The sequence below is a fragment of the Camarhynchus parvulus genome, chromosome Z, assembly GCF_901933205.1.
Source record: "Camarhynchus parvulus chromosome Z, STF_HiC, whole genome shotgun sequence".
NCBI classification, from domain to species: Eukaryota; Metazoa; Chordata; class Aves; order Passeriformes; family Thraupidae; genus Camarhynchus; species Camarhynchus parvulus.
In genome coordinates this window covers 56,996,261-57,007,168 of record NC_044601.1, presented here as the reverse complement: position 1 = coordinate 57,007,168, position 10,908 = coordinate 56,996,261, and the positions used below count along the sequence as shown (strand labels likewise).

Sequence of the window (10,908 nt, the reverse complement as noted above, 5' to 3'; positions counted from 1 at the left end):
CGAGGGCACCTGGAGCCGCCGCCCCAGCGCCGCGCTGAGCCCTCCCCGGCGTCTGTGCGAGCGAGAGGCGGTGAGGCGGCTCCGCTCGGCTCGGCTCGGGCCGCCCCGATCCCCCTCCGGGCTGGGCGCGGAGCGCTGCGGCAGGAAGAGGCAGCCCCGGCTCCCTCGGCTGCGGTCGGTAGTTGACGGACGGTACCCCGGTTCGGCCTCATTTTAGGACTTTTTTTTTCTTTCTTTCTTTAGCTGAAACACATCACTTTTTTTCTTTTTTTTCTTTTTTTTTTTTTTTTTTTTTTTTTTTTTTTTTTTTTAATAACTTCTCGCGCATTTGAATTTTTACTTTCGCACTATACAACCCTCTCCCCTCCCTTTCTCGGCTTTTCCTTTTCGGACCCGATCTTGCCGTCTCTCAGCTCGCCAGCTGCAGCGTGGGTATCATGTCATTCGACCCCACCACCATGCCACCTGAGAACGGCTCCGCCAACGGGACCGCCAGCGGGGCCGAAGGCGGGAAGCCCCCCACTATCCCCACTGTCATGTTCATCTTCGGCGTGGTGGGCAACCTCATAGCCATCGTGGTGCTCTGCAAGTCCAGGAAGGAGCAGAAGGAGACCACTTTCTACAGACTGGTCTGTGGACTGGCAGTCACAGATCTCTTGGGGACCTGCCTGGTGAGTCCGGTCACAATTGCCACTTACCTGCAGAACCGATGGCCAGGTGGAGCTGCACTGTGTGAGTACAGCTCCTTCATCCTCCTCTTCTTTGGTCTTTCTGGCCTCAGCATTATCTGTGCCATGTCTATAGAGAGGTACCTGGCCATCAACCATGCCTATTTCTACAACCATTATGTAGACAAGAAGCTGGCAGGGCTCACACTCTTTGCCATCTACGCTTCCAACGTGCTGTTCTGCGCCCTCCCCAGCATGGGGCTCGGCAAATCTACTTTGCAGTACCCTTGCACTTGGTGTTTCATAGACTGGCGAACAAACGTGTCCACCCATGCAGCATATTCCTACATGTACGCGGGCTTCAGCTCCTTCCTAATCCTGGTGACTGTGATCTGCAACATCCTGGTGTGCGTGGCCCTCATTCGCATGCACCGCCAGTTCATGCGACGCACGTCCTTGGGGACAGACACCACCTCCAGCCGTTTATCTGACTTTCGCAGACGCCGGAGCTTCCGTCGGATGGCTGGAGCAGAAATCCAGATGGTTATTCTGCTCATTGCCACTTCCCTGGTCGTGGTCATCTGCTCCATTCCTCTGGTGGTGAGTAACATCATGCAACCCTTCTTCTGTTCCATCACCCTTACTGCAGAATATTTTCTTCTCCTAGTCTGTGTTTGTCAAACAGACTCCTGTTGGAATAGGTGCTTATTTGTGGCACCTATAGTTGGTGTCACAAATTGTTACAATAACTCAATGGCTGCTAGGATACATGCATGGTAAGAGAAAGTTGAGTAGATTTACATTTACACAAAAAGAAACTTGCTTATCCCAAGTCCTGGAGTCCTTTACCTTTTACTTGATTAAAATAGAGTGCCAAAAGTCTCAATAATTGTTTCACTGTTTAACTGAAATACATCTACTAAAATCGTGAGTGCTAATGGCACTTTAAAGTTCACCTGCAAAATTAATTTGTGATAAGTGAGGCTTGGGGCTGGCCTGCATTTCTGGCTGTTTAGTGTGTTTTTAAAATGTGCATGCTGTTGCTGTAGGGTGCAAGAGTCCCTGATGTGCAAAAGGAGGACAGAGTTGTGTTCACTTGGCAATAGCAACATACAGAGTTTTTCACAACCAAAACCTAAGCGGAGCTTCCACTCCTCAGGGATTCGTGCACCATCTCTGGGGTAGATCCCGCATAGGCATCCTTTCAGGAGTTCCCCGCACAGTGGGAGGAGTGAACTCAGTGGAACCACCTGTCGGTGTATTGCTCAGTGAAACCAGTGTTGGAGGAATCTGGCCCCCATAAGCCTTGAGATCACGCTGAAATGTCAGACAACATTACAACTAAATGTTTGCTCATTTTCTGAAAAGGCTGATACAATTAGTGTTATTAAATTAAACACACAGGATCCAATTTTTCTATTCCTCCACCTTATTTTCAGGAAAGACAAAAAAACCCAAACCCATCAGCTAAAGGCAGAGTTCTTACTTGCCAATAGCCATAATAAAGCTTCTAAAAAATCCTGTCCTATTCTGGCTCAGAGACATTAAACAAATAGTTGGCTTGCCTTATTTGCCGTCTTACAAAACAGTGTAGGGACTAAAGCAGTGGCTGTCAGACAGAAGGTGTTTTTAGAAGGACTTCTTTAAGGAGGTTTCTTGTCAGTAGGGTCATTCCTCTGTCATAGAGAGGGGTGCCATGTATGTCAAATAGAATTTGGCCAGCTGGAGATGCAAAACAGTGTATATCGCTGTAAGGAGATTTGGAGAAGTGCATGTGAACAGGACTCAGGTGTCAGTGAGTCTGTCCCCCTGCTCAGAGGAGCTATGATGACAAGGGTCGGTCAGAGCTGCCACTTTACTGACAAACAGGAGCTAGTGAAGTGTGCTGTGCTGCAGCACCAGGGTCCCGGCAGTTACCAAAGGCCATCTCCTCTCCTTCGGCGTTGTCACTTGGTGTGGTGGCAAGGCGTGACCGAGCGTGGTGCCGTGTGTGTTCATTGCCTGACATCCAAAGGAGGTTGAGAGGTGCTGCCTGAGCTGCACACAGGGTGTCCCCGGGAGGAGCACATGCCTTAGATGGAGGAGCTGTGCCAGCCTGCCCTGCAGTCCAGCTCCAGAAACGGCAGGGCTAAGCTGACTTCCTGCACCAGGATGTATCAGGTGGCCGAAACACCGACAGTACTGGGGGGGAGAAACAGTACTTAATTTAATTAATCTAGCATCAAAACAGCTACTTCACAAGAGAACAATATTGCATTTTCAAAAGAGGTGCTTGGTAAATGCAGAGAATGAGTTCTCTGAATTAAATACATTTTCATGATGTGGTGGACTTAAGCAGTTTCAGAAAACAAGCCAAGCCTTATCCTGTAGCAAAGCAGCTAGAGGAGTTCTGAGAAGTCTGAATGTGAAATGCAAAATGAAATAGTTTATATCCATTTGCACCTAGGCAGTCTTTTAAATAATACTTCAGAAAAAAAGAGGAGGTGGGGCAGGAATCAAGAGGGAGGGTTTACCAGAAAGTGAACTGGATTGTTGAGAGTTAAAATTAATGAACCTGGGTAGGGCAAAAGGTTTATTATTTAAACAGTAGCTAGTGAAAAACTTGCATATAGCAGAAGTATGTGAAGGTGCAGGTGATAAAGTTGTATAGCTCTCCCAGACCTTGATTTCACTTCATACAAAGGCGGAGTGTTACCTTGGGAATGTTCACGTAAGTTAGCTTTTACCTAGTAAATGAGTATGTATTTGCTGTATCTAAAATGATGTAAGAAACTCTCATTTCATTTAGATGGATGACTAAAAATAGGAGGAAGCTTTTTCTAAAAAAACAAACCCGAATAACCACATATATACACATCATCACAGTGTCCAGTGTGGTTAAATTTCCTCATTGTTAAGTAGCTTTTTTAAGACTTTTGCCTCCCTATGTGGGAATAAGCCACAGCCACTTGTGCTGCTTTGTGCCATGACGAACTGCCAGGTATGCTGCTGTGTTAAGCCCTCTGGATGCACAGACACTGAAGTTAAGAATGGGGAAACTCAGAGAAGTGACACCTTTATAGTATAAATCCCTAGAAAGAGCCACTGGACGAGGTAGGTGGTTTACTAATATAGACTATTAGACTAATATATACTAATAGACTTACATTTTCATGACTTGGAGGAGTTTTAAGGAGTCCTCAGGTCAGCCTGGCAGTCATCAAGAACCATAAAAGTGATGCCAGCATGATTCAGATACACAAAGCAGGCTCAGAGGGTGCTTTGTGACTTAAGTTTTTCTTTTGATGAGCTGACTTTGCACTGATGATTTCAGCTCAATAAACCATCAAGTCAAAGAGAAGCAGCTTCTGAAAGAGACACATGAACCTTTAACATTTTAGAACAAACACTTTCTAAGATAGTAAGATAGGGGATGGGGTCAATCCAACAGAAGTCCCTTATTATGGTTTGATAGAAAAAATTTCAAGATCTGAAGTATTAAACAGCCCTGAAATAACTGAGTCAGAGATAACAGCAGGTTTTAATAATGAGATGCTTCAGCATATGATTTACACATAGAGTAGTTTAGAGTTTTAGTGATTATTCATAAAATCTGCAAAAGTTTAAAGTAACAAGTGTTGTAACAAAATTATAGGGGGTTATGCAAAATTCTGAATGAACTTGAGAGAAGGCTGATCAAATATATCAAGGAAAAAAAGATTAATGAAAAATAGATTTGTGAAGGAAACTTTATATAAACTGGTGTGTTCTCAGTGTGCAGAAGGGATGTGAAAGACATGAATCTGACAATAGTTTAAAAATTAAGTAAGAAAAGCACATAACTTATGTGCTGACTCGTGTCTTGACTCCACACTGCTTATGTAATCTCTTAAAATATTTTGAGCTTTTTAGAAGATAGAATTGCATAGTGTAAAATGTAGGGAATAAGTTATATTATGAGAGTTTTTGTCAAGAAGAGAGCAGAAAGTTTTATCTGGCCTTTCTGAAAACACCAGGCTGTTTCAAGAGTAAATAGGCACACGCTACTCAAAGTCTGGAATTCACTCCAGCAGTCCGTCAAATACTCTTAAAATTTTCAAGTGTGTGATCTTCTTCTCATTCTGACCACTGAACATTGTTGTTGAATTATGGTGATATGAAAAATAAAACATAATGTTTCAGGGTGTACATCTTGTTGATTGCATTAAATGATTAGGATTTTCTAACTTGATGTTTAATTGATCTCACTGGCTTGGCTTGGCTGCTTTCAACTTTTGAGTATCAGGGACTGTCTGTGACCAACTGCAAGGTGCCAGGCATGATTTTTTGGCAGCAGAGTAGTCACCAAGCAGACAGTAAGACCTTGAAGGGCAAAGGTTATTGGCTTGTGGAGCTGCAAAACTTGTTCCTGCTTACTACCATATGTTTTTTTAATTTATCATATCAGCATGTGGGGAGATTTTGAGGGCAGGTGGAAGCTGTGGAAACAATTACAAGTGTGACTGCAACTATAAAAGTCACTTTATAATGCTTCATAGGATTAGAAAACATGACTTGCACCTGTAGTTAGTAAAAAGGAAAAGCGCAAACAGCACAAGGACTCTGATCCTACAAGTGCCTGTCTGGAGCATAAACCTGACATACCTTCAAGCTGTGTAGTTCTTAATTGCAGATAAACTGCTATTACTCTTAAGTTATGTTGTCTGAATTCTACAGCTGCAAACCTAATATACAAACCCTATTTTTTAGAGATCTGAATTGTTCTAGTTTGCTTCCTTTTTTAATTAGGATTTCAAATTGCACAAATCCAAGCATCAGATTAGATAATTTATTTAGCAGCACATTCCACTTTCTTGGCACTTGCTTAGAAGATGACAGGCAATATCTTTTATTGTGTTGCCTCCTGCAGCAGAGGACTTGTAGCCAAAAGAGGGTACATCTCTCGCTGTAATTTTAAGTGCTCCTTTACTAAATGCTGTTTCACCAGTAAGTGAAGAAGGATAAGACGTTCCTACACAGATAAATTTTTACTCTATTGTGATTAATGTAAGACGACAATAGGTCTTAACTGATAAATGCATATGACATTCCGGGGAATTCATTTTCTATGGAACTCTTCTGGGAAGTAGAAGCAGTTTTGTACAATTAGAGTTTTCACTGACTAGGTCCACTCTGTGAATTGTTAACCTCCAGATGCTGCGTGGCTGTCAAAAGGAAATACAGCAAGCAGAGATAGCATAAAACGAGCTGTCCTGTACCATTAGCAATAATCCTTTTCAGCCATCCTTTTCAGCCATAGAGTGAACGTTAGGAGACGTTTTTGTCTTTCCATAAAGTCTGCCAGGTAGCAGAAAGAGGTGGAATAGGCACCTTAATTTCACGTGCTGCTTATCAAAAGAACAATCCGACTATTAAATCACTGACGTGTAACTATAGCTCTGAGTTTAAAAAAAAAATGTAAGCTAGGTCCTCAAGTTGAATTGAACTGTGTATTTCTTCAGCTGTCTTCAAAGTGTGCCTTCTGTTTTTTGTGTGGTCTGGGTGGATTTGTTATATGCATTAGGCATATACGCACATATACATTATACATCTCTGCACATTATACGTATACACACGTATTGTACCTATGGACACATACATTATACATATCTACACTTTATACACATACACACATACATATTGCACATACACATTATGCACGTCTACACTTTATACACATAAACACATGCATATTAAACATATGTACACATGCACTTCATACATACATTCACATTTATACATATTCACAAATGTTATACAAAGATCCACACCCGCCGCGGGGCAGCCACGCCATCTAGCGGTGTTGCCTGGGAGAAACAAGTTATTTATCAATAATTTATTTAATAATCCTTCATTCACAGCAGAAATAGGGAAAGCTGCTTACAGAACAAACAGTCAAAGTCATAAGTAACATAATAAAACTAATACCTTATTAAAAAAATGTTAATGAAATTAGTTATAAATAAAATTAATAATGAAAAATAAAGTTATGTCTGGAATCATTTAAAATAAAGCCAAGTATTTAAAAAAGGAGGAAAGTTTCTTAACAATTTTTTTTTCAAAAGCAATAAAAGAAGTTCATCATGCATAGGAATACCCTTTGAAGCACCTGAAGGGCATGTTTGGCCTAACAGGTCAATAAGACAATAAATTAGTAGTCAGAAAGACATCTGCAGTGTTATAAATCATTAGAAATGTAATTGTGGATAAAACAGGCATCACCATATTGCTTTATAAATTCAAGATTTTCCCATATCTTGAGTTCACTAGGTTACCCATAAACCTAGGGAAAAGTACTGAGAAAGAAAATACACTCAATCATCAGTGTGACAGTCTGTTTGAGAGAGACTGTAGGCACCGGGCTTCCACAGAGGGAGTCTGCATTATTCTAAACATACCATTGATAGCTTTGGAGAATATCCCATCTCTGAGTACTGACAAGGCTGAATGCCACCACATTGCCCTCCTGCAAGAAAATTTCTCAAGAATTGAGACATTTTCCACTGGACTTGGATGGCTTCACATGGAGGACTTGTAAAAAAATTACTTGTGAGAGCTATCCTAATTTGGGTCATTTATTTAAATTCTTGCTTGCCTCTGTGACTGTAACCTCATAGCCAGGCAGGCCTTGATTCATTTCAGAAGCCAAGAATGAGATTCTAAAAACCTTGCAATTTCGCTACTAGATTTTTACTGTGTCAGATAAAAATATAATTAAGGGATCTATTTTAACTTACCTGAAGGAGCCTGAAGAAAATAGAACCTTCCGTTATCAACTTTTCAGTGGCTTTCCTAAGCCTTTCTCTAACTGGACACTGCTTAGGTCTTGCTAAAATGGAGAAGAGCTATTTGAGGCTAATCAACACAACAAATTCCTGTGATGCCATTGTGGACTGTACCTTACCAGCAGCATTTACAAAAGTGGCTTCTAAACAAGGAGAGAGACCAGTTGAAGAAGAAACTAGCAGAGTAAGCTGAAGAATACATTTCTATGTAGAAGACAGGGCCCTTCAGTTTTAAAATTTGTGCATGATAAACTAGAATCACTAATTAAATAGTCACTTCACACATCAACATCTTAAAATCTTGACCATTTCATCAGTATTTTTGTAAGTAAAACCAAAATGCTGGCTCTATAGGAGAAAAGAGTACTGTAGTCCTGAAGAGTGCTGAAATAATCTCATTATCTTGGCCAGTTAAAAATCTCATAGCTGGGCGACCTGTCTTTTGGGGAGTTTTTCCCTCCTTTTTTTTATGTTTCTGTTTTTCTAAACCATGCTGCAGCAAGCAAACACTTGTGGTTATATAAACAGTTCCAGTAAGGACAGGTGCCAGGAAAATACATTTCTAAACTTGGGAATCGACAACTCAGGACTTGCCTACAGAGTCTGGTGTACTTGGATTATCATGTGTGTTTCAGTTCATGTCTAAGTTATTATTGCTGAAGGAACTGGTCAGGTCTCCCAGTCACTTACCTCTTTGCAGGTTGCATGAGACTTGAGGTATACCAAGGAAGCAGGGTACAGGTCTATGTCTTTGTTCCTGGGAAATTTTAAAGACACCAGCCAAAATTTGGAGGTTCAGGGATTAAATATGAGGTGAAGGAGAGAAAAAAAGGCAGTCTTTTTCTACATGTAACAATGGTGTTACAATTTTCCTCTGGTTTTATTTTGCTATTTCCATAGTTGAATTCATGACTGCCAGTCTGAGATGCCTAACTTTGCCAGCCTGCTTTTCTGTCATAGGTTACATCTGCAAATCTAGATCTCTGCTTTGAAGTGTAAGCTTTGCTATCCTGATGCAATTATGTAATTTTGTCTCCTTTCCCCCCTTCTCCTTGGGTAGGTCCGTGTCTTCGTAAACCAGCTGTATCGGCCAGCATCGGTGGAAGATGTCAGGCAAAACCCTGACCTGCAAGCTATCCGCATTGCCTCGGTGAACCCCATTTTGGACCCGTGGATCTACATCCTCCTCCGCAAGACTGTGCTCAGCAAAGCCATCGAGAAGATCAAATGCCTCTTCTGCCGCATTGGAGGGGCTCGGAGGCAGCACTCGGGGGGCAACTTGAACTGCGTGGACGGGCGCAGGACCTCGTCCGCCGTGTCCAGCCAGTCGCCCTCCTTCATCTCGCGTGAGCTGAGGGAGATCAGCAGCACCTCGCAGACGCTGCTGTACCCCCCGGAGCTGAGCGAGAGCAGCGTCGGCAGCCGTGCGCTGCTCCCAGGCCCCAGCGCCAGCTCGGTGCAGTCCGACACCACGTCCGTAAGGACGCTGCGCAGCTCCGACACCTCGGACTCCTCACAGGGACACGACTCCGAGAGCGTCTTCCTGGTGAGCGAAGCCAGCTCTGGTGGCGGGGCCAGCTCTGCACCCAAGAGTGGCCCTCTCCAGGTCACCTTCCCCACAGAGACATTGAATTTGTCAGAAAAGTGCATATAGATAGCCGTGAAAGGCATCAACCCTGGGGATACTTCCTGGTACATTGGAAAAACTGGTGCAATAGATAGGTGTTCTGCCTATTCGTGGGAAGAGGGGTTCAGCTGTGCTTCAAAGGGCTATTTTTGTCTTGCTGTGTGATGGGTACATTTCCTTTAGACTACTGAGGACTGTGTGGAACAGACATTGCACTTGGGCCCTGCATCGGAAATGGTACAAAGCAGGTCTGATGGGACTGGAAACATGAACTGCCTTGTCTTGTAGGACACAGGGGAGCCATCACTTGCTTTTTTTCTTTTTTTCTTTCCCTTTCCAAGTCTGGTAGAATTGTTCTTGCTCCTTTCCCATGGCTGCTCAGCTATCAAGAGTTTGAGCTTCTGGTACTAGAGCTGAATATGAGGCAGCTGCTAGTAACTGGACACAGCTACTTTGAGAGCTGCCTGCAGTAGGATTTTAAAGTGTCTCACTAAAGCATGAAAATGTGAATTTTTATCATTGTATATATTTCAGGATTGAAAATATTTAAAAGTGTATTCTTCTCTATGAGAAGGTTTGTTATGAATACAAGGTATATAGAAATGATTGCCAGCCTTCTCTTCCCTCAGTATTTCCTGCTGATAAGGCATTCTTAGCTTAGATTTGTTGTTCATGCTAGATTCACAGCTGATGAGATAATTCTTGAGCTGAGAATACATAAGCACTTTCTGAGTGAAATGGGAATATATGCCTTTCTAAGAGAGAAAAAGAAAACACATCCTTCCAGTTAAGAATATTAGTTTTCAGTGTATGTATATACTAAAAAAAAATCCGATTTTATTTATGTTCTGAGAATGTTTTTCTGTGTAACACACGCGTGCCTCTCTGAGTACTTTGGCCCACAGTCTGCATACCTTAGGCACACACTTAACATTGCCCATCAGAGTGGTCCCTCTGCTGCCAGGGAGACTCCTTACATGTAAAGTTAAGGACACATAGAAGTGTTTTCAATATCAGGGCCTGAAACTTTGAACTCCTGGTTAATAGTCTTAATATTCACTTTAGTTAAAGCATCACTGATGTAATAAAGGTATTTTTTCATAACATTTATCATTTTACTTTAAATAGTAAATAGAATTTTATGACTGTGTAATCTGATACTCCATCAAATAAGTGTATGAAACCATGGAAGCAGAATCTTCATTTAAAATATAGATTATATAGACCTATATCGCAGTCTTAAACACCTTGAAAAGCATTTGTTGCTAGAGTTTTGATGACAAACACATCACCAAAACCAGCTGTTAACCACTGACAAAAAGGAGTTTTGTGTTTTATGTTGTAAGGGTTAGATCTTGTTCCAGAAATACTGTGTATCAAAATAATTCTGTACAGATATCTGGGGGATGTTTTGTCAAATACAAAGCATGTTGTGTTGCTTAAAGTGTTTTAGATGTGAATGCTACATTGTAATGAAAATCTTGAGCCTTATGTTGATGTGTTTAAGCCGTTGTACCGACCAAAGCAACTTTGGGGATCACAATTAAATGGAAATGTTCTGCTTGATCTCAGACGTCTACATGAGTCTGCCATTCAGTGCCAACTCCTTGCCTTAACAAGCCTCCCATCTTGGAATGCTTTGCACTCAGCTACTGCCAAAACATACTTTGTCCTGCAAGTTTCCAAAACACAGCAGCACGATCACCATCAGCAAGAAGCAGCTGTCTTCAAAACTATCCCCAAGAACACTGACATAGAGCCACAAAAATGCTTTTTTTGAACAAAGACATTTCCCTTTGACAGGGGAGGT

General features: G+C 42.0%; 1 protein-coding gene across 1 annotated transcript; it reads left to right on the top strand.

The window, feature by feature from the left end:
* The first annotated feature begins 325 nt into the window (after positions 1 to 325).
* Positions 326 to 10,664, top strand: PTGER4 (prostaglandin E receptor 4). The gene is made up of 2 exons (XM_030968691.1): positions 326 to 1,268; positions 8,532 to 10,664. Exons 1-2 carry the CDS (start codon positions 438 to 440, stop codon positions 9,123 to 9,125), a joined length of 1,425 nt encoding a protein of 474 aa, XP_030824551.1. The 5' UTR covers positions 326 to 437; the 3' UTR covers positions 9,126 to 10,664.
* Positions 10,665 to 10,908: the final 244 nt, after the last annotated feature.

Bases quoted from the DNA above. Each gene is read 5' to 3' on its own strand.
- PTGER4 (XM_030968691.1), top strand. From the start codon at position 438: ATGTCATTCGACCCCACCACCATGCCACCTGAGAACGGCTCCGCCAAC. The intron at 1,269-8,531 runs GTGAGTAACATC...CTCCTTGGGTAG, and splicing joins TCTGCTCCATTCCTCTGGTG to GTCCGTGTCTTCGTAAACCA.